The sequence below is a fragment of the Calliphora vicina genome, chromosome 3, assembly GCF_958450345.1.
Source record: "Calliphora vicina chromosome 3, idCalVici1.1, whole genome shotgun sequence".
NCBI lineage: Eukaryota > Metazoa > Arthropoda > Insecta > Diptera > Calliphoridae > Calliphora > Calliphora vicina.
The window spans coordinates 16049940-16075051 of NC_088782.1; the positions used below are offsets into that span (position 1 = coordinate 16049940).

Consider the following 25112-nt stretch of genomic DNA (forward strand, 5'->3'; position numbering starts at 1 on the left):
TCGTGTTTATTGTAAATTACAAGTTAAGACATTTTACAAACAGTATCTGGCTTGGCGAACAATTTCTTTATTTAGCCGTACAACTAACACAATATATGATGAAATTTATAAGATCATACTCCACAAAACCCTTATTTTGGTCTGACCGAGCCATTATGCAAGATATACGCTTGTCCAGAATTGCGCCAACCAGCCGAATCGACACCAAAGCCAAATCCATGGCGCTAACGTAATTCTATGTATTTGGTGGGAGCAAAAGCGACATATGTATCTATTATTAACTGTTGAAATCTGTCCAGACCATTATTGGGAACCTGTACCAAAAGCAACTGATTCGTTTGAAGCGAGCATTGACCGAGTATTCCATAATAATATTCCATCCTAACATATTTCAACTACTGTTAAAATCTATTTAGAAAGAAGTGGTTGGGAAGTTTTGTCTCACCCGCCTTATAGTCCTGAATGTACTCTGTCCGACTACTATTTGTTCTTTCTGGGATACGCTTCACTTTGATAGAGAGTATCCGATATAGGCTTCATTCATTCTTGGCCTCAATCCATTTGGCTCGGAATCCATATGTTGCCAGAAAAATGGAAAAAGGTCATACTTTGAATAAATTTATACAGTGCCCTCGCGATAATATGAACTAATTAAAACCAGGCCAGTTCACTTTTGCAAGATTGTTAATATTTGCGAATGGCATCCAATTCCCATCTACAGCTAGGGAAGTCCAAAAAATTATTAAGCAGTTGAATTAGAATTTAGCCGCTACCCTGTTGATTTAGATTTCAACTCTGTGTAGATAGATAAAATACGTTTAAAAACAAAAATAAGTTGTTCATATTTTAAAAAGCTTGAAAATATGAATAGCTTAGTTCACTAAGTTTATATTTTAGAGTTCCTATGGAAGTAAAAAGTGTTCATATTTTGGGGTGTTCATATTATCGCGAGTGCACTGTATTGTAAAAATGTTTCAAAACACTGTGTGTAATTGTTTGAGTCATGGAAAAATAACCATATACGGCAGTGGTGCCCGAAATCACAATTCCCTAGCACGCGTAATAGGGCAAGAAAATTCTGCTGACGTTACTTTGATACACATACACTATAAGCTTGCTTGTGCGTTTTCTTATAATGATCATGTGTTTGTTGCTTTGTTTTCATCTCAGAGAACAAAATCAAATCAAATTCTCCGCTGCTCTTATAATGATCATGTGTTTGTTGCTTTGATTTCATCTCACAGAACAAAATCAAATTAAATTCTCCGCTGTTTTACCAACACAACCAAAGCTTTGATGGTATGTGTTCGGGCACCACTGATATACGGACACCACTACATGATAAAAGACAAAAAAAAAATATGAATAGCTTAGTTCACTAAGTTTATATTTTAGAGTTCCTATGGAAGTAAAAAGTGTTCATATTTTGGGGTGTTCATATTATCGCGAGTGCACTGTATTGTAAAAATGTTTCAAAACTCTGTGTGTAATTGTTTGAGTCATGGAAAAATAACCATATACGGCAGTGGTGCCCGAAATCACAATTCCCTAGCACGCGTAATAGGGCAAGAAAATTCTGCTGACGTTACTTTGATACACATACACTATAAGCTTGCTTGTGCGTTTTCTTATAATGATCATGTGTTTGTTGCTTTGTTTTCATCTCAGAGAACAAAATCAAATCAAATTCTCCGCTGCTCTTATAATGATCATGTGTTTGTTGCTTTGATTTCATCTCACAGAACAAAATCAAATTAAATTCTCCGCTGTTTTACCAACACAACCAAAGCTTTGATGGTATGTGTTCGGGCACCACTGATATACGGACACCACTACATGATAAAAGACAAAAAAAAAAAAAACATACCCGTGTGTACCAGTTTTTCCCAAAGTCATGCACTTTTTTTAAAGACCCCCAAAAATTTTGGGGCCTCAGTGTCATTTTTGCAAAAAAGTGATAATTTTCTCATTATCATATCTTGCAAACAGTTAGGAATTTTGATTTACTCTCTAAGGCAAAGTTGTAGCTCTTGTCATAAAGAACCACAAATATGAACAAATAAATTCAAAAAACCTTCATCTTCAAGAGCAAAGTCGCAAAAAACTTTAAAAAATTCGATTTTTTTTGCCTTTTTTCCCCTGTTCAGGTCCATAGGTAGCAAACCTTTCGAAATTCAAGGAAACTTTCAACTACAAAAATGTACCTAAGATCTCAATAAACAACTTTCTAGAACATAAGAACTTCATAGGAATGATTCTTAACACCGTTTATGTAGGTCAATATAAGTAAGAAAAAACTATAGGAATTAAGTGTTTTGGGCCATAAACTATTAAATTATTATAAACTAAAGCATACTTTTAGGCATCTAAAAAAAAATTATTTCGAATTTTTTAAAGTTTTTTGCGATTTTGAACTTGAAGATGAAGTTTTTTTGATTTTATATGTTCACTATTTTTGTTCTTTATGACAAGGGCTACAACTTTGCCTCAGAGATTAAATCAAATTTCAGAACTGTTTGCAAGATATGAGCCTGAGAAAATTATCACTTTTTTGCAAAAATCTTTTGGGGACCACAAAAAAAATAGTGCATGATTTGGGCAAAACTAGGAGGCAAGGGTCTTCTTTTGGTCTTTTATCATGGAGTGGTGTCCGTATATGGTTATTTTTTTCGTGTTGCACAGTGAAATAAAAGCTAAAAATTTGAAAATAAAAATCCAGCAACAACTTTTTCAAAGAAGTTGTTGTCATTTCTTCAATTTCAAAACAAATATAATTTGAAAAAAATCCTCATCCAGCTAATTGATATTAATAAACCAGAAAAATACCAGTGAAAACAAATAGAACAGTCTCTTACAGGAAGAACATGCAAATAGACTATAAATATTCATGGGTCATTTTGTTGGCTTAAGACAACATCATCATTGTTTAAAAAAAAATACTGACTGAAAAGAAACCATTTGAGTAAGAGTAGAGAAAATGAGTGTCTTGTTGTTAACATCCTGTAGCTACAGCATAAATGTCCTTCTTTTAACATTTTACGTTTTTTGTTTGTCTTTGTCCTGTTGTTTGTTCTTCATAACTATGAATCATGTTTGAAAAGCATTACCATCACCATGGCCATCACCACCAGCATTGTCTTCAGCATCATGGTAGCTAGTTGGGGATTTATTTTTTTTTGTTTGCTGTTTTGTAAGATGACATCATCATCATCATTGTCATCCGCTTAAACATAAAATTCGTGTGTCTCTTTACTGTCTGGTATTGATGATGATGTCTTTTTTTCTTTTATTTTATTTATTTTTCTTTAGTATTTTTTTTTTACCCATATTTACTTATTTTACAAAATTTATTGCTAATAAACGTGCATGATGTGTTTTGCAGCAAATATCCTTGTAAGCGTATTTTATGATTAAAGGACATTTACATAAAGTTTAGTTGTATGTAAGTCTTTCTTATGGATACATAAATACAAGTGTATAGGTGTGTTTGTGTGCACTTGTGTATTTGTTTATAAATTTCGCATAAATATTTAAGAGGATTGTGTTCAAGGATGAGGAAAAAAGGTAAAAAGGACACGTTGATATTACAAAGTAGGACAAAATACATGGAGATTACTTTGTATATCTTTTAGACTTCATTAGATATTCATTGTTCTTGTTTGCTGCCTTTTAAGCTAAATGGCAAGACGTGTGCAGTAAAAATTTCCCAATAACTCTTAAATGATGTTATTTTGTGGATTATTAATCTAACACAACGAAATTTAAATATAAATATTACAATTTGTTTTAATTTATTAGGAGAATAAAGGTAAAGCAACTAGATTAATGAAAAATGCAATTCAAGATTATGGTATGAATAACACAGGCCAACAGTAAAAAAGGCTTCACTAACCACTATATAGATTTGATGCATCATGGTTACCTAAGTACAAAAATGGTAAAATTTTTGAATTCTATGGATCGATTTTTTTTTAATTTTTTTTCTAAAATTGTGAATTTTTTAAGATGATAACCAGGGAAACCGGAAATATGCTCTAAAAAAAGCGTTTTAAGCGCTTTAAATATGCAGTAAAAATTTTAAAATATGCTCTTAAAATTTAAAAAATATGCTCTTAAAAAACAAATTTTACATAATTTTTAACCAAAAAATATACTTTTGTTTAAAAAAATCAATAAAATTCATTTTTTAAAAATGTAAGGTTAGGTTAGGTTACGTGGGTTGCTCGCAAGTTAGCGAGTTCACTCGGAGGCCTTGCGGCCCATTGTGGTACCCTTAGAAGTACTATTCCCTTATGCTGAAAATGTCACACATAAAGTGAGAATAGTTTCCCTCCCTAGTTTCGTCTATTATGTGATTTCTGTGGTCCCTATGGGAACCAGCCGGTACTTCTAATAAACCCAATCATATTCACTAGTGACACATCCCTGAGACAGTCCAGATCATGGAAAAGAGCTCTACCAAGATGTAGTAGTCTATGCTCTTGTAAGGCTGGGCATTCACATAGAAGGTGCTGTACCGATTCCTCCTCCTCTTCATCTAAACAACTTCTACAATAGCCATAACGTGGGTAACCCATACGTTCCGACATATGTCCAATCATGCAGTGCCCAGTAATTATACCCGTGAGAAGTCTAATCGAATTCCTACTAAGAGACAAAAGAGTCTTAGTTCTATCCTCTGTCAGATTGGGCCAGAGCATTCTGGATATTCTACAAGTGATGATATTTGACCACCTGAGTTCCGTCTCGCTCAAAGCCCATTCATCTATCAATTTTGATACTGTCACCAAGGGAGTGTGAATATCCCTTTGCGCAAGAGATACGTCCAGGGACGACCCGTTGGTTGCGCACTCATCAGATACTTCATTTCCCCGGATGCCCGCATGTCCTGGAACCCATATCAACTCCACGTGATGTTGTGTCAGTTGTGCCAGTGATTTGATACAATTGAGAAGACATTTCGACCTAATCACGTTGGAGTTAAGAGCCTTGTACTTCCGTGTACTTCCAGTGTACAATGTATGGTTTAAGACCCCATCTCTTCCCAAAGGTTTTCTTGCATATATAGAAGGCACATAATGCCTTCTTCATTCGACTCTCAGCATTACGTTTCCACGAGAGCTTAGAGTCCAAAATTACGCCAAGATATTTGGCTTCGCTTGAAAACTTCAGAAAAGTACCATCCAGTCGTGGAGGTTTAAATTCTGGAGTTTTATATCTCCTGGTGAAAAGAACCAGTTCGGTTTTGGCAGGGTTAACACCCAAACCGTTTTCCTTGGCCCATGATAGCAGAACGCTGAGCGCTGATTCCATGAGTTCACTTATTGTGGGAAGAAACTTCCCTTGAATAAGAAGCACAACGTCGTCAGCATATGCGACTACTTTGGTACCTATCCTACTGAGCCTGAAAAGGATTTTATTTACGACAAGATTCCACAGAAGTGGAGAGATGACCCCACCTTGTGGTGTGCCTCTTGTCACAACTTTCCTTGTCCTACCAATACCCATATTAGAGTTAATGGCCCTGCTCCTAAGCATATTTTCTGTCCAATTCCTTATCCGCTGATCAACACATAAGTCACCCAGTGCATCAACTATTGCGGATATGTTCACATTATTAAACGCACCCTCTATATCCAAGAAAGATGCCATAACATATTCCTTCTTGTCAAGTGTCCCCTCTATAGTTCCGACAACGTCATGCAAGGCTGTCTCCACCGACCTGCCTTTAAGGTATGCGTGCTGTGCCCTACAGAAATTATCAGGGGAGAGGATGTTCCTGACGTGGATATCGACCAATCTTTCCAGTGTTTTCAATAAAAACGATGACAGACTGATCGGTCTATAGTCCTTTGCGGTACTGTGGTTTACCTTTCCCGCTTTGGGGATAAATACCACTGTAACCTCTCTCCATTCTTTAGGGATGTATCCTGTTTCCAGGCTGTACCTAAATATCATTATAAGCCATGGCATGATGGTTGAAATCGATTTTTGGAGTAACGCTGGGAATATGCCATCTGGCCCTGGTGATTTATAGGGCTTAAAAGATGACACCGCCCACGAGATTTTCTCCACGCTAACAATGGATCTAACTAATTCACTTATGTGGATTTGAGAAGCTGCAAGATGCTCCGAAGCGGATACCTCATTTTCATCATCCCTGCAACCCGGAAAGTGTGTCTCCATTAGCAGTTCCAAAGTTTCGATACTACTTTCAGTAAAGTTACCATCCGGTTTCATCAGGAATCCAGGCGTACCAGGATCCTTGGATAGTACCTTTCGTAGACGCGATGCCTCCGTGGTATTCTCCAGTTCCCCACAGAAACGCTCCCAAGATTCCCTCTTTGCCCGTCTGGTTTCCCTCTTGAAAGTGTTGAAGCTTTGACGATAATCGTCCCAGCTTAACAAGTCTTGGTCCCTCTTCGCCTTATTAAAAAGTTTTCTACATTCCTTTCTTAGCTGCATTAGTCTAGGATTCCACCATGGTTGCCGGAATTTCCTAGGTCCCTGCCGCTCCCTACACGAAGCATAGTAGGCTTCCCTTAATGACCTGGATAGAAAATCCACCGAGTCGTCCAAGTCCCGTGTACCATTTAATCTATCCATTGCTGGATGTGGTATGGTGTCACTAAGATTACAGAATTTGACCCAGTCGGTTTTCCTAGGATTTCTAAAGGGTTTTTCCCTATCCAGTGTAAGCTGTATCGTAAACACTATCCTGTGGTGATCGGAGAATGAGCACTCGAGTGAAACTCTCCAATCAAGAATTCTAACTGAGTCAGTGTTCCCTACCAAAGTAATATCAATGACCTGCTCCCTGATCCTATTGAAGAACGTTGGTATATTACCCCTATTGCAAACACTTAGGTTAGTAGATAGAAGGTATTGAAGTAAACACTCACCCCTGTCATTTATATCCGAGCTCCCCCACAGAGTATGATGGGCATTAGCATCACATCCTATGATGAGATCATGGCCCCTTGTGTTACACCAGTCTACAAGTGTGCGTACGGCACGTGAGGGCGGATTAGCTTCGTCGTATGGTAGGTACGCAGATGATATGATTAGGGTTGGTAACCCTTGTCGCTCTAGTGCAACTACCGTTAAATCACCAGAACTGTAATTAGATAGAAGGAAAACCTTAATGTCTTTCCTGACCAAAATACAGCTCCTTACTTTACCTTCAGGGTTCGGAGAAAGGAGCACATAGTTTCGTGACCGGACGCCTCGAACTTTACTGGCTACAAGCCAGGGTTCTTGGATTAAGGCCACGTGGATAGCTTCCTTCTCCATGAAGCGCAGCAAATCGTCCGATGCTGCTTCGGAGTGGTGCAGATTAATCTGTACCACTCTCAGGCCGCTTGGGTTCATCATTGCGCTTCACCGCGGGCAAGATCAACCGGAGTTGGTTTAGCCCGTATTTGATGACGCCTTGCGAAGAACGCAGGAGTCGGAGGGATTCTGAACCAATTTTGATCCAGAGATCCTTGCCTTCTCCTTTGTCCCTAGAGCGCCCTCGTTCAATCGTCCAGTCCTCTGTACCAAGTTCCTTATTCTGACGCTTTATAAGTGTTAGCGTGGCTTCGTCCTCCAAAAGGGGAGGAGGGACCCACACTCTCACCGTCGTACGAAAAGGTACTTGATCCAGTGGGACGATTTCGATTCTTGCGTTGGGCCAGAGTTCGCCAACTCCTCGGATACAGTTACTGAGAAAGCCTAGGGCCTTCTCGTTACCGCACCCGATGATCTTGACACCCTTTAACCATTTGGCGCCATCGAATGCAGTGAAGGAATCATCCTCACTGCATGCGAGTTCGTCCACTAGTGCCCGCAAGATCTTCTCCTCCAGAAGCAGCCATCTGTCCGTAGTCATTTTCCCATCAGGTTGACTACGATCTATGATGGCTACTTGTAGCTCAGGTGCTGATGTTAAGCTAGTTGATGGTTTCAGCCGCTTACCCTCAGACACCTGCGTTTCACCTGACCTTTGCCGCTTAATACTAGGCCTGCTTGCTGTACCTTTGGAAGCCATCGCGGTTCCTCGAGTAGAGGAGATTGCGGACAGCACCTTGGGTGTTGTGCTAGCAGACTTCGTCGTGCCGCATTGGTCATCACCTCTCTTTGGCCCCGACGTGGCCCTCTTTGATGTAGATGGGCGTACGTCAAGATCCTCCGAAACGATGATCGTGTTCGGTCCAGTGCTGGCATGGGGCACATGTTTAGATGTGATCACCTGCCTGCTCTGGTTTGGTTCGGTCTTAGTCTTGGCTGGCCTTACCTCCACAACAGTAGTATTTAGCATGGCCTCATACTTCTGTATGTGGTAGGTATGTTTACGCCGCAAACGCTTTTCCCTGGTGGTCAAAGACGCGGGATCTCGCGAGTCCAACGTCCTGACATACCGGAGAGAGCGTTTGTAGCCCGCCAACCTTTTCCGTTCGTCCTGTTCTGAGTCCTGTTTCCTGTTTTTCTGTTCTGTGTCTCCCTTTGCAGGGTCATGGGCCTCCGGATGTACGTCTTCATTCGCTTTTAGCGGCTCGGAGGACACCATGAGTAAGTCCTCCTCATCAGTCTCATAAAGGTTTAACCCTTTCAGACCTGAGAGGTTGTCGTCGCTGTCGTCCATGGTCACTCTTTCCTGTCTAGTCAAAAAACTATTCGTTTTGTTTACCCCAGTAGCATCACCGACTACCAGACCCGGGGTATTCGTCTGATTCGTCGCAGTCACAGTAGCTCCAGTGGCACTCAGACCTGTGGCTTCCGCCTGAGTACTCACGTTACCCTTGGAGATTTTAGCACCCTCGACCAAGGACATAGGGCCGTCGTTAGAAACTGACATTTCATGGGGGGGGGGGGGTTTTGGCAGTTTATACCTCTACCATAGGTAAGAAAAAGACACTGCCGCTCCACTGGAGTCAGACGCAGACCAGGATGCCGCTCAATGTGAGACAGACGCATCCTGGATTTGAGTTTTCACCAAAAACATTCGGACTGACAGAACCAGATTGTAATTTCCAGCCGCCCTTAACATAGGGAACAGACGCTAGAAGGTACGGTTATGTTGCCTAGGTAACCCAAACCACAGTCCCGGACCGACATCAGAAAATGCAGACAGAGGAAATTGGTAGCCGCCCTAACTAAGGGAACAGGCGCTACCAAGTTGAGGTCGTGATCGCTAGGCGACCGAAGATGGTCATTTACCCCACAGCCGCTCTTAACATAGAGGACAGACGCTGTGAGGTATGGGGAGGGTAGTTCTTAGATCACATCCTTAGGATGCTTAAGCCCCTGCACCGTGCCCGAAGACTCAAGGTGACTACCCGCAGCAGGGGTTAAAAATGTAAAGTAACATAAAATAAAAAAAAAAAAAAATTACATTAACTAAAACAAGTATAACAAAAAATAAATACAACATAAAAACAGTAGGAACTTAAGCTATGAAAAGGCCTCGAGAGGTATTTTTTGATGATATTTTATATAAATATAAAGTCACTTCTTCAATTAATGTTATTATTGCAATAAATTACAAAATATTGATTTAAATTTTCAAATAAAAATCGTTGTCTAATGGATCCGAAAACATTTTTATACTTTGAAAATGTGCTTTCGACATCAACTGATGTTATAGGAGCAAATTTAAAACACAATATTTCTTTAACACTTAAGTTTGAATTAGAACTAAAAATTTGATATTTAGATGGCGCTATTATTAAAATAGTACTTATTTTATATTAAAAAAGCCATTTATTTTTCAATTTTGAATTTCAAACAAAGGAATAATTTCAAACAACAGCGAAAAAAAGTAAGACAAAATTTGTTTTTGAAAAGTCAAAATATGCTATTAAACAGTAAAATATGCTCTAAAAACGCAAAAATATGACATAAATATGCTCTTAAAACAAATATATGCAAAAATATGCATTTAAGGGTAAAATATGCAAAAATATGCACTAACAAATCAATTCCAAAATTCTTAAATAGTTCTGAAACGTGTAAATATGTTATCCATGTGCTCATTAGACTCACCAGAAAAAACATGCATTTGCATATTTTGGTTTCCCTGATGATAACTCATAAAGGGTTAGTCCGATATTATTGAAGTAAACTTAGAAAAGTTCAAATATACAAAAAAAAAACACATGTAAAATTTACACTCAAAGTACACGCTTGTATGCACAGACAATTTTCTGAAAATAAGCAAATTTACTTAATTGTGTAAAAATTTGAAAATAATCTATCGATTTTTATGATCAATATCTCATTTTGTTCCTATTACATGTGGATTTGCGATAAAGCAATAAATCTTAAATTTTTTTGCCTTTTTCGATTTTCCATGATTTTTTTAAAACAAAAAAATTGGATATTTTACATAAAACATATATTTGTTTGCTTCAATTTGTTATTCACCCCTATCGCGAATCAATATTTCAGATGAAATATTTTCCCTTTTCCTTTTTTTGTTCATCAATTTTGTTCACGTTAAAAAATTCCCCTTGTTGTGAAATTTTGTAAACAATAAACAGCTGTTACGAACAAAATCAACTATTGTGAATGTAAAATTCATCGTGATATTCCCGATAGCAATTTTCCCTTCGAGGGAAATGGATATTTCATGGGAACAAAATTTCACATGTTATTGCCGATAGGGGTGATTATAACTCCGAAACTACAGAGCCGATTAAAACGCAATATATATATGAAAATTAGTTTGTAACATGCGGAAAATGTTTTCAACATTCAATCAATCAAAAGAAGAACATTAACTACTCAATTTTATGTATATCAAACAAAAAGTAAAATTTTGTGAAAATAAGCGAATTCACTTAATTGTGAATAAATTCGAAAAGAATCAATCGATTTTTATCTTCGGTATCTCATTTTGTTGCTATTATACGCGGCTTTACTACAAAGTAATAAACCTGAACATGATCTGCCGTTTTCGATTTTGTATGAGTTTTTTAAAACACAAAAATTTAATATTTTTACATAAAAAATATATATTTTGCTTCAATTTGTTATTATAACTCCGAAACTACTGAGCCGATTGAAATGCAATATATAAACAGATTAAATGTTATGTAAATTTGATCTTTTCTAAGTTTACTTTAATAATATCGGACTAACCCTTTTTGAGTTATCATAAATTATGTAGTGAAACATCTAAAAAAAATCGCAATTTTAGAAAACAATTTTTTTTTAAAAAAAACTTCTCCATAGAATTTAAAATTTGTACCATATTTGTACTACTGGAACCACAAACATCAAAATTGTGTAGTGGTTAAAAAAGCCTCTAAAATTTTTTTCGATTTTGTTGCCCAGTGTAATTTTTAATCAAATTAATAAAAAAGTACCAATGAAGTACTTTTTCTGAAATGTATTTAATACACAATTTCCAAGATTATTTCAATAATTTGAGCAATATTTTCAATTATTTACAATATTTTCAAACCTTTAAAAAAAGTACCAGAAAAGTAACAAGTAACCGAACTATAAACAAAACAAGTAAGAGATCTATATTTTATCTTATATACCCTTGACCAAATTATACTTTAAAACAATTTTTTTTAAATATTTTTAGGTAAACAAAATTTAATTTTTTTAATTGTTTTTCAAAATTGTTTTTAAAAAAAAGTTTTTTTCGAAATTATTTTAAAAAAAATTTTAAAATTGTTTTTAAATTTTTTTTTTAGTTTTTAATTTTTTTTTTTAAATTTATGACAAAAAAAATTTGTTGACGAAAAAAAATTCGGGTTAAAAAATATTTTTCCCGGTTTTGACCCATTGTAGGTCCAACTTACTATTGCCTTATCTACATCGTTGCAATGGACTTTGAAATATCTATCATTAGATATCCATATTGTCTATATTAATGACATAGCAATCCAGATATAGAACAAAAATAGGTAAAAAATCGAGGTTGTCCCGGTTTTTTGCTCATATCTTCGTTATTTATGGACCGATTTTGCTGATTTGAAATAGCAAACTTCTCGAAAGCATGTCTGACAGAATTATTGAAGATTTGGATCCCCAAGATATCTGGGGTCTTCAGAAAATTGATTTCAACAGACGGACAGACAGACGGACATGGCTTAATCGACTCCGCTATCTATAAGGATCCAGAATATATATACTTTATAGGGTCGGAAATGAAAAATGTAGAAATTACAAACGGAATGACAAACTTATATATACACTTCTCACGATGGTGAAGGGTATAAAAAATACTTTTCAATAAAGTACCCAAAATGTACACTTTTCTAACCAAACTAGAAACAAAACAATACACTTTATCGAAATAATATAAAATAAAATAAGTTGTCTGGGGATTCGGAATCAGATTAAAAGTGGACTTAAAATAACTTAAAAGTATCAAACAAAATGCATTTTTTTTTCAAATATAAAGTGTTATTTTTGTATCTTCCACTGCATCCAGTCATTGGGTATATATAAGCCCCATAAAATATACTAGAGATTAATTAATAAATACATGAAAATTAGAGTGTCCAAAAAACGGGCAAATTTAAAAAAACGGTTTCCGGTTTAACCGAAAAGGCGTGTTTTTGAAAAAACCGGTTTCGGTTATTGTCTTTTAAAAAAACCGGTTAAACGGTTTCGGGTTTGTCTTCAAAAAAAACGGTTAACCGGTTTATATAAATTTTTTATTTAATATGAATAAGGAAATTAGTATTTTTGAATTCTTAAGGCTCTATCTTTATGGAATTATTTAATATCTTTTACGAAATATTGTCAAATTCTATAATTTTCTATAAAATAAATCAATATTTTTCAAAATGGTATCAAAGTTTTTCATAAATATGTTGAATGAGGATTAGAATATATTTCATTAACACCGGTTAACCGACATACAAAAACCGACTTGTCAAAAAATCGAAACCGTTGAAGTTTATAAAGATGAAAAAACCGGTTGACCGGTTTTCGGTTTCGGTTTTGGATACTCTAATGAAAATCCAAGCCCTAATTATAAATGTATAACTTTAACTTTGCTTTAATTCTTATGCATAATTGTACATATAAATGTATTAACTGGACTTTCTAAAATCGAAAAAAACAGTCAACATTTTCCAACATCTATTGAAAACCTATAATATAAAGTGAGCTGGCCTGTTTACTAGTATTTTAAATATTTAATAACTAAAGCATAGTTTTAGGCGCCACAACAAACACAATTATATTCTTTTTTTTGTTTAATTTAACAAAGAATTTGTGTCACTCATGTTTTTGCTTTTCCTCCTTTTTAATTTTTGTTGTAAACCCAAACAATCAACTTTAGCATTTTGCGTGTTTTATGGTTATAAACATCAAATAAATATTTTTGTGATTAGCTTTTTGTTTTTTTTTACATAAAGAAAAAAAAGGAAAATTGTAATTACAGTGAGTGAGTAAAAATTGGTTTGTGTTTTTTTTCATTTTATTGGGGGCATCTGCGTGCCATGAAGTTGTTTAAATTGATTTAAAATTTATTTGTAATATGAAGTTTGCAAATTTAGAGGCAGACGACAAGATGCCTGCTAAAAAACAATATTAAGTTTTTAGATATGAGTATCTTTGATTAAAAAAATATCCTTTCTAAGAAATCTTATAAAGGTTTGGGCTACAGATTTATTTGTATGTGTGTGTATGCTAAGAATTATTAAATTTTAATATTTTTATTGTATATAAATGTAATTTTTTTTATTATGATTTTAAAACATTTAAGGGATTTTACAAATTTTATGCTCCACAGCACTTAGTGTTTTTAGTAAAATAATCAATAATAATCAAAGACGTATGTATGTATAATTCCTGTTGTAACCACAAAATTAATATTTACATTTTAGACATTTTATTGCAAAGAAATCAAAAGACCCACAAACAAACTAATAACTTTTAAAATAAAGGTTTTTAAAATGAAATCCTACTAATCATCCAATCACCACATTACACTCAAAGAAACCATGAAATAAATTAATTTTCTTTCATCATCATAGTGGGGATTGTATAATGAGTTTGTGCTGATGTTTGTAACGTCGAAAAATATTAGTTTAACACCCACCTTAAAATATGGCGACCGACTCAGAATTAATAAAACGATGTAAACCTGAATCTGGCTGAAATCGTTCTATTATATCACATAGCCCCCATACAAATGTCCTCCCGAAATTAGACTTTATCGTTTATAAATATTTAATTTATAGAGGTATCTACACAAATTTCGCTCCAAATAAGTTTTATATATACTTAAATCACTTCACCAAGTTTTATGATGGTCAGTCCATAATTTGTCATAGCTTCCAAAAAAGGCCCACTTCCGAAAATTACTTTAACGAGCATAAATCTCTTAAAAATTTTGGTATACACTACAACTCAACAGAAATAACTTTTATATATACATAAATCATCGGTCCATAATTAGTCATAGCTCCCATAAAGGCCCTCTTCCGAAAATCACTCACTAAAATAAATTAGTGAATTTTTAAAAGAAAAATGTTTTTGCTCATTTACTTAAGCTACATTTCCGCATACACCGTAATCGGCACCGAAAACGAAATTCCATACATTTGCACCGAAAAAAAGTTCGTTTCAGAAATCGGCAACGAAAATTGGGAACGAAACGGCACCGATCAGTAACGAAAAACCTGTCAATTGGGGCCGGAACGAAAACAACTTCAAGTAGGTTGTTTTCGGTGCTGTAGGAACGATTATTTTTTTATTTCAAATTTAAAGAAAATCAAAATGAATAAAAAAAATTAATTTTCTTTATTGGAAGACCAAAAAATAATAGACTTTGTCAAAAATAATGAAATTCTATTTAATGTGCGACATCCAAAATTAAAAAATAATTTCGTTTCTGTTTTATGCCGCAACGCACCCAACTGAAACGAAAACAATTCAGAAATGAAGAGGGTGACGAACACCAACGTTTTTCAGTTTAAGTTTTCGTTATCGGCTTTAGTGTACGAAGTGTAGCAGTCGAAGGGTATAATATATAAGTTAGTCATACCTTTAGTAATTTCTACATTTCTCATTTGAAAGCCCAAAATAATTTACCTAAAATTATTTAAAATTTTTATTTTAAAGTATAATTTGGTACAGCCGAATATAATAGCATTTTCTAATAAACCGTTTGAGTATAACAATATTTTCTACAGATACACTTGTGTATAACACTGTTTTCTATAGAAAATACTGTGTATAACAGTTTTTTCTATAGAAAATCTTGTGTATAACAGTTTTTTCTATAGAAAATCTTGTGTATAACAGTTTTTTCTATAGAAAATCTTGTATATAACAGTTTTTTCTATAGAAAATCTTGTGTATAACAGTTTTTTCTATAAAAAATCTTGTGTATAACAGTTTTTTCTATAGAAAATCTTGTGTATAACAGTTTTTTCTATAGAAAATCTTGTGTATAACAGTTTTTTCTATAGAAAATCTTGTGTATAACAGATTTTTCTATAGAAAATCTTGTGTATAACAGTTTTTTCTATAGAAAATCGTGTGTATAACAGTTTTTTCTATAGAAAATCTTGTGTATAACAGTTTTTTCTATAGAAAATCTTGTGTATAACAGTTTTTTTTATAGAAAATCTTGTGTATAACAGTTTTTTCTATAGAAAATCTTGTGTATAACAGTTTTTTCTATAGAAAATCTTGTGTATAACAGTTTTTTCTATAGAAAATCTTGTGTATAACAGTTTTTTTTTATAGAAAATCTTGTGTTTTTCTATAGAAAATCTTGTGTATAACAGTTTTTTCTATAGAAAATCTTGTGTATAACAGTTTTTTTCTATAGAAAATCTTGTGTATAACAGTTTTTTCTATAGAAAGTCGTGTGTATAACAGTTTTTTTATAGAAAAATCTTGTATATAAGAGTTTTTTCTATAGAAAAATCTTGTGTATAAGAGTTTTTTCTATAGAAAATCTTGTGTATAACAGTTTTGTCTATAGAAAATCTTGTGTATAACAGTTTTTTCTATAGAAAATCTTGTGTATAACAGAGTTTTTCTATAGAAAATCTTGTGTATAACAGTTTTTTCTATAGAAAATCTTGTGTATAACAGTTTTTTCTATAGAAAATCTTGTGTATAACAGTTTTTTCTATATAAAATCTTGTGTATAACAGTTTTTTCTATAGAAAATCTTGTGTATAACAGTTTTTTCTATAGAAAATCTTGTGTATAACACTGTTTTCTATAGAAAATCTTGTGTTAACACTGTTTTCTATAGAAATTCTTGTGTTAACTCTAATTTCTATAGAAATTCTTGTGTTAACAATATTTTTTATAGAAAATCTTGTGTAAAACTGTTTTTTCTATAGAAAATTTTGTGTAAATATAAAAAAATAAGTACAATTTTAATATTATTTTTATATTTTCCCCCTTAGATATGGTAAAATTGTTTTCACTGTCTGTCAAATCCTTCTATTATTATTTTATTTTTGCAAATTTCATTTTCACCATTCAAGCTCCACTATATTTCATTGAAATTCCTCTGAAAGCACTATTCCAAATCATAGAGAAACATAGAGCGGAAACTAGAAAAAAACTCAAAAAAAAAAAAAAATTACTCAAAATGATCACACAGGCGAGTATTGTTTTTGTTTTCACATAGTTTTTTCTACTAATACATTCTCACCACTTAGGTTTCTGACAACTGAGTTAGGTCTTTGACAGGAGAGTTTCCGCTCTATGTATATTCTCTATGTTCCAAATGCCCTTGATTTTTTTTTATTATATTCAATGCAAATAATTTCTTTAAGTGTACATTTGTTGAGTTGAGTATATTGATGCTTTTAAAATTTCAACATAATTTCCCTCTTCATATTATAAATTACTGTGGTTGCATATTTGTTGTTGTGTTGTCAAGCAAAAATATTTTAACATTGTTGTATGTGTAGGTAGGTATATTACTAATAGTAACCGACAACAACAACAACAAAAACGAGGACAGCATCAATAGCAACAACAAGTTTATCATTGTATAGTATTTAAATAATGGTCACAGATACAAGAACCTTTTGAGATTAGTTCTGGTTTTCTAAAATCAACAGTCGTCATACTAAAATTACAAACACACGCACACACACACCTACGCACCTAGAAGTAAATATGTATGTATGAATTCATACTTACAAATACATATTTATGTATTGTATTTAAACCTACATCCGCCCAAAAAATAAAACACTCATACACTTAAACAAACATTACCCTGGTTGTCAATTTGATCATCATTTCGTCCTTATACTTATACACTCACATACAATACATATACATATGCATATGTATGTAGTATTTAAACTCGTGCTCATATTTATGCATGTATTCGTATCCTTGACTTAAATAATGCTTCACTACTACTACTACTACTTGAGTCTAAAATAGTCTCATCAATTATTCATGATGTCAACAGACAAACAAACAAACATTCTATTGTAAAAACAAACAAACAAACAAACAAACAAACTTACACATACCGACAAAGGGAAATGTTAACGCACATACACACATACATGTGTAAGTACAGTGGTTAGGTTTTGCAAAATGGATGAACCAATTTTCAAGTTTGAAGAAATTATGGTTGGAAAAATCCAAATTCTTCAAAATTATTGGGTGTATTACTTAAAAATGCGGAATTTTTCAAATTTTTAGCTTTTATTTAGAAACGTTTTACAACAATCATCATGGAGTAATACCTCCAATTCACGGTCTCCAAACTTTTTTGTCTGGCCTGGGCGAAATTACCACTTCTGAACCCCACAAACCATCTCTCACACATTCATCGGAAGCTTTGGTGAGCAATTTTTTGATTCAATGAAACTTTTTTTTCAAATTAAAGAAGTAAAGCAAAACTTCACACATAAGACGATTTGGTGGCACAAAATTGGACATTATTGAAGCAAAAAAAAAACATTGTTCGTTACACTATAATGTTCAATAACTAAGTTGGAATAAAGGACTGATATGTACCCTTCAAAACGACATATAAGTTATTAAAAACAAAAACCGCGTTCAAAAGATACGTCATCTATTGTAAATTCTGCATTTTTAAGTCATACACCTAATAAATAAATGGTTTAATATGGCGACAGTTGTTACAACAAACTAATTGGCAATTAAATTGGAATTTAGCACATAAAAACTAAATCTTACTAAAACAAAGTTAAATTTTTGTATCGCAGTGTATTCTCAACTGCTTTATAGCAATATTCTTTGTACTTTAATGAATCTCATTTAATTTTTGCTGTATACTGCATTGTTGTTTCCCTTCTGCACATTTATATAAAAATTTTGTTTGAATTGTTTTTGAAAAAAAAAATACACTAACAATTGCGAACGCGACACAGCTTGTTCAAAAGCTTAATCAAAATAAAATGTTTAGTGTGAGAATAATGTGAAGTAACTCTATTTTTTGGTTAAAACCACTAAAGTGGTTTTTGTCAAAAATATGAGAAAAAAAAATTGATTTGATGAAAAAGCTAATTTTTTTAGGAAAATTAAAATTTTTAAACTGCCATAAAATTTGTCTTTATGAATCTTTTTAAAGGATATTTTACAATTATATAGAACATTTTGATCAGCAGGTAAAAGTGAAAAATTCAGATTTATCATGGAGAATCCCACAATTCCCAAAAAAACTTTTCAAAAATCTCAAAACTGCAATTTTTTATATTTTTGGCTATATTAACGATACCATGGTTAGGGCTATAATATACATATTTTCCCCTATCGTGAATCAATATATCTATATATATAAAAATGCATGTTTGTATGTGGGTATGTATGTATGTTCCGAATGAACACAAAAACGGCTGGACCGATTTTGATGAAATTTTCAGGGAATCTTCAGAACACTGTAAGGTCAGATTTTTGATTTTCGGTCTGTGGGCGGAGGGGCGTGTCGTAATCAAATTTTTACATTTTACCGCTAATGCCATCTATATATATAAAAAACGGCTGGACCGATTTTGATGCAATTTTCATTTTATATTTTTGATATTCGGTCTTTGGGCGGAGGGGTGTGTAAAAATCAAATTATACCGCTAATGCCCTATATTTTATAAAAATGGATGTGTGTATGTACAGTTCCGAATGGACTCAAAAATGGCTGGACCGATTTTGATGAAGTTTTCACGGAATCTTCAAAAAAGCCTTTTGGGTAACAGTGTAAAGTCAGATTTTGGATTTTCGGTCTGTGAAATTCCCTCTTCCCAATTTTCGTTCATCAACTTTGTTTACGTGAAAAAATTCGCCATGTTGTGAAATTTTTAGATGGAATTCGGTAAACAATAAACAGCTGTTACGAACAATATCAACTATTGTGAATGAAAAGCGCAGGGGAATATCACGAAAGCAATTTTCCCTACGAGGGAAATGGATATTTCATGGGAACATAAATTTCACAAGTTATTATCAACGAGGAGATTTTGTCTTTTATAATTTTTAAGAATTAGAAAATTCATAGAAGGTTTTTTTTTCAAAAATAAGGGAAAAATTAAATTTTTGTTTACACAGAAAAAATGATATTTCAATTCAAACATTTATCACATATTGAACTGGTTTCAATTATTTCATAATTGAATTAAGTATTCATGTGCTCAAAAACAATATTTTCTATTGAATTTTGAGTTTTGAATTTGATAATTTTGACAATTGAATATACAATTTTCGTTATTGGTTGAACTTTAAATACAAAAATTATTGAATAGATAATTTTTGTATTTAAATTTCATCCAATAATAACTCAAAATTCAATAGATAATTTTATTTTGAGCACATGTATACTTAATTCAATGATAAAATAATTGAAACCAGTTCAATATGTGATATATATTTGAATTGAAACGATTTAAGAAATAGTTTTTTCTGTGTATGGAAAATATTAAAATCGCATTTATTTTAATTTTTCTATTTTTTAAGTTTTATTATAAAACCCGAATAAAAACAAACAAAAAGATAACTTTAAAAGCTAACTTTGATAAATTGGTTCGATTATTTCCACCTTTGTAATTGAAAACATAGACAATATTTGCTCCAAATGATTGGAGCCAACCGACTGTACATTGTGCACCCGTATATGAATTTATACATAAATATTATGAATGAAAATTTTGTATGTTTGTTTGTTTGCTGTGTGTCTATTCATCATCATAAAATATTTTTCTCTTTTGCGTTTGTGTTTATATTTTATTTGTTTGTTTGTTGCTGTTGGTACATTTTGTTTACCAACAAAAAACTTAAGTGACATCTTTTGATGTCATAGTTCATATATTTAAACACCAGCAAACAAACAACCATCCATCCCAGCAGTTATGCAAGTAGTCAATGTATCCCTTATAGACTGTAATTGTAATTAATGTCTGATCATTTGGCTGACTTCAATTTATATATTTTGGATATTTTTACGGGTATGTGTTCTTTGTAGAGCAGAGAGAAGTCAATTGGTTACTTTATACATCCCAGGTAATCTAGCGTGAAGACAATTGTCTCTTAAGTGTCTCTAAGTAATCTAGAGTGTAGTCACTTTAAACGTTTTGTGAGTAATTAGTACAAAATGTTTTTATTCAAATTGTGTTGATATAATTCTCATGCAGTTTATTATTTTTTTTGTTTAAGATACTGACATACACGTCAATTGTCACTTTACCGACTCTAAGTAACCTAGAGTGATTATTTTGTACTACAAAAGATTATTTTGTACTACACTTTAGAAAGTAGTTATTTTGCCCACCAGAATGAATTTATAGGAGAGTTGTCCGAGGAAGGTTTGTTTACAAGCAATCGTTTACTGGACTGTCTAGGAGATGTCTTTTTAGCTGACTATTTGAGGTCAATTAGCACCCGTACATGTTAAAATAACTAGTTATGTAGCTGAGTAACCAGTTAGGTAGCTAGTAAGGAAACTGACGCTATGTAACCAGTATGTGAATCCAATGCATTGACTACTTTGGCCCAGCTATCAGACAGTCTCAGTGTAATCAAAAAGGTTCAATTGACCCCCTGCTTAGGACATGCAGTGTTAAAATAACTAGTCACGTAACTAGTTGTCACCCTAAATGATGGGTAAAATCACTAGTTTGGGACTGTCTCCTAAAACTGCTGGGTTTATTTTATGACCCAGTAGTTGTTGTTGTTGTATTAGTTCTTGTGATCTCTCACTCACTCACTTTGATAAACAAGTTGTTGTAGTTGTTGCTGCCGTTTTATAAGTAGAAAATGACAACAATTTTCAAAATGAAACTTAAAACAAATCATCAACAAAAAGACGACAAGACATGATTTGCAAGAACATGAATAAAATAAACGAATGGAATGAAATGGAAAATGGAAAAATTTACATTTTCATTAGAAACTCAAAAATAAGGAAAAACAAAATTATAACCAAAAAAAAATAAAAAAAAATGGAATGAATTGCCAGAAAATGTATAATTTTCCTTCCATTGTGCACACATTTATATGCGTAGCAATGTTTTTGTATTATTTCTTGGGGTTTTTTCAAGCAAAATTACTTTAAAACTACTTGAACGAGTTTAATTTGAATACATGTTACATTTGTTGGAATTTAAAGAATAAAATATTAGTTTCTTTTTTTTTGTGAGCTTTCTTGGTCGAAGTAATGTCCATTTTATATTCATTGTGTCAAAAAAGGATGTAAGAAATTGTACAAGACAAATTATTTGTATTGCAGATGAGAATTAAATATATGCATATCTTGTTTACATGCTGTTAAAGTAATGTTTTAGTTTTTTTGTTTTTTATTTTAGATTAAATGAAGAAAATTTAAATAGATGCATATTTAGTAAAGGATTGTTTGTATTGAGTCATTTACAAAATTGTTGATTATACAAGGCAACAAACCACTACATAATGTCTCTTAAGTGTGGTTCCAGTAGCACAAATATTTTCCAAATTTTAAATTATATGGAGAGGTTTTTTAAAATTATAAATATTATAATTAATGAAAACTCAAAAAGGGTTAGTGCGATGTTATTAAAACAAACTTACAGAAGTTAAGATTTAAATATCCTTTAATCCCTTTATATATTACGTTTCAATCGGCTCAGTAGTTTCGAAGTTATAATAACAAATTGAAGCAAAAAATATATTTTTTTACTTGAAAATAGAACATTTTTTGGTTTTAAAAAAAATCATGAAAAATCGGAAATTGCAGAATTGTTCTGATTTATTACTTTATCCCAAAGCCACATGTAATAGGAACAAAATGAGATATTAATCATAAAAATCGATGAACTCTTTTCGAATTTATTAACAATTAAGTGAATTCGCTCATTTTCACAAAATTTTAGTTTTTTGCTTGATATACATAAAATTGAGTAGTTAATGTTATTCTTTCGATTGATTTAATTTTGAAAACATTTTCTCCATGCTATGTACAAAATTTCATATATATATTGCATTTCAATTGGCTTAGTAGTTTCGGAGTTATACTAACAAATTGAAGCAAAAAATATATTTTTTATGTGAAAATTGAAAATTTTTTGTTTTAAAAAAGTCATGAAAAATCAAGAACGGCAAAAAATGTTCTGATTTATTGATTTATCGCAAAGACACATATAATGGAAACAATATGAATTATAGATCATAAAAATCGATAGATTCTTTTCGAATTTATTCACAATTAAGTGAATTCGCTCAATTTCTTAGTTATTGAGTAGTTAATGTTCTTCTTTGGATTAATTGATTTTTGAAAACATTTTCCCCATGCTATATACAAATTTTCATATATATATTGCGTTGCAATCGGCTCAGTAGTTTCGGAGTTATAATAACAAATTGAAGCAAAAAATATATTTTTTATGTGAAAATTGAAAATTTTTTGTTTTAAAAAAATCATGAAAAATCGAAAACAGCAGAAATTGTTCAGATTTATTGCTTTATCACAAAGCCACGTGTAATAGGAACAAAATGAGATATTGATCATAAAAATCGATGGATTATTTTCCAATTTATTCTTAATTAAGTGAATTCGCTCATTTTCACAAAATGTTTGTTTTTTGTTTGATATACATAATATTTAGTAGTAGTGATCTTCTTTCGATTAATTGATTTTTGAAAACATTTTCCCCAAGCTATATATAAATTTTCATATATATTGCGTTGCAATCGACTCACTAGTTTCGAAGTTAATAACAAATTGAAGCAAAAAATATATTTTTTATGTGAAAATAGCTATTTTTTTTTTGTTTTTAAAAAAATCATGAAAAATCGAAAACGGCAATAATTGTTCAGATTTATTACTTTATCGCAAAGCCACATGTAATAATGTTCATCCCAGTCTTTTTTCAAATTTCAGAGCATTCAAAAGTGTATTTATATATTTATTGAAATTCAGTAATAACAGAAGACTAATTACTTTAATAGTTTTAATTGCTTACTTTTACCTTCCAGTTAAAAAAAGTGCTTTATAAAAATGGTTTAATAACATGTTTTCACCGCATTCGCCAAATAAATACCTTCAGCCTGATGCATTCCAATGCTCCAATTCCCAGGCTGAAAAACATACTAGAGGTTTGTTTAAAAGGCATTTCATTTAAATTATATTAATTTTTAATTTTTTTCAATTCTATAAATGCCAATTTATTTGGAAAAATATTCTACAGTTCTAGGAAAATGCCATCAACAATTATCATCATTATGACAATAATAAATTACATGCAGACAAAGAAAAAATATAGTTGTATATGATTACAGTTATTATTAAAACATGATATTCAACAATATTGTGATCACTGCAATTACTTAAATGATTGTGGCAAACTTGGTCTTGATTTTACACAAGCATATACTTAATAACTACAATCATATACATGATTGAAATATCATATGTATAGTAGCTGTAACATATTATAAGCATATCAATAATTACAATGACCATAATATAGTTTAATGAATTGTAAACATATTTAAAAATTAGCTGTTTTTTTTTCTGTGTGTATTAATGTATGAGTACGTTGTCGTTTATACAAATGCTCATACATCGAAGTAAATTAAATTGTACAGTCTTAATTAAAAGGAAAATGAAAATCCCTTGCCCGCCATTCAATACGCAGACACAAGTATTTTATTAATTTCAACAAAATGATTGCTTATTTCAATAACTCACGGACTATTGGTCTGTCATCAATAATTTATGCCAGTAAGTGCGAGTGGAAGGAAGTGTTTTTGTGTGACAGGATACAAACATTAAAATTAACCTATACACCTATGTAACATAAATATTTATGTATTGCTACCCAGCTATTCTAAGTGAGTGTCCCGAACTAGAGATTATACCTATAATTTATGATCCCCACTGGTAACAGAATTACCAAAGTGGAAGTTAATTGATTCTACCTCGATTACAAACATACTATCCAAAGTAGTTATCTTGTGGGAATCCAAATGCCGGTTACATAGAGTCAGTTAATTTATTATTCCAGCAGTTAAGCAAATAGTCAATATATTCCCACTTTGACTGACTCCAATTTATAAATTTTGGTACATTTGACATGTATGTGCTCTTTGTAATGCAGAGAAAAGTCAATTGGTTATTTTATACATCCCAGGTAATCTAGTGTGAAGACAATTGTCACTTAAGTGTCTCTAAGTAATCTAGAGTCTAGTCACTTTAAACTTTTTGTGAGTAATTTGTACAAACTGGTTTTATACAAATTGTTTTTATATTATTCTCATACAGTTTATTGTCACTTTAGTGTCTCTTAGTAACCTATTGTAAAGTCACTTTATACGTCTATTTTGTACTGCACTTTAGAAAGTACTTATTTTACCCACCAGAAGCAATCTATTGGAGAGTTGTCGGATGAAGCTTTGTTTACAAGCAATCGTTTATTGGACTATCTAAGATATTTTTTTTTAACTGGCTATTTGAGTTCAATTAAGACTCGAACATGTTAAAATAACTAGTTATGTAGCTGATCAGGTAACCAGTTAGGTGGCTAGTAAGGAAACTGACGCTATGTAACCAGTATGTGAATCCAATGCATTGACTACTTTGTACCAGCTATCAGATAGACTCATTGTAATCAAAAAGCGTCAATTTACCCCCTGCTTAGGACATGAACGTGTTAAAATAACTAGTCATGTAGCTAGTT

General features: G+C 32.3%; 2 protein-coding genes across 3 annotated transcripts in view; one reads left to right on the top strand and one right to left on the bottom strand.

The window, feature by feature from the left end:
- LOC135955773 (uncharacterized protein DDB_G0288805) overlaps positions 1–25112 on the top strand; it is a 137480-nt gene that overhangs the window by 67489 nt on the left and 44879 nt on the right. The gene's annotated exons all lie outside the window — the stretch shown is intronic.
- On the bottom strand, positions 6103–8815 carry LOC135953694 (uncharacterized). Its single transcript, XM_065503669.1, has 2 exons — positions 7182–8815; positions 6103–7117 (listed from the first exon to the last, which is right to left on the bottom strand). The coding sequence occupies exon 1, from the start codon at positions 8813–8815 to the stop codon at positions 7337–7339; it is 1479 nt and encodes a 492-aa protein (XP_065359741.1). The 3' UTR covers positions 6103–7117; positions 7182–7336.

Excerpts from the sequence above, each read along its gene's own strand:
- LOC135953694 (XM_065503669.1), bottom strand. The coding sequence starts at position 8,815 with ATGTCCTTGGTCGAGGGTGCTAAAATCTCCAAGGGTAACGTGAGTACT.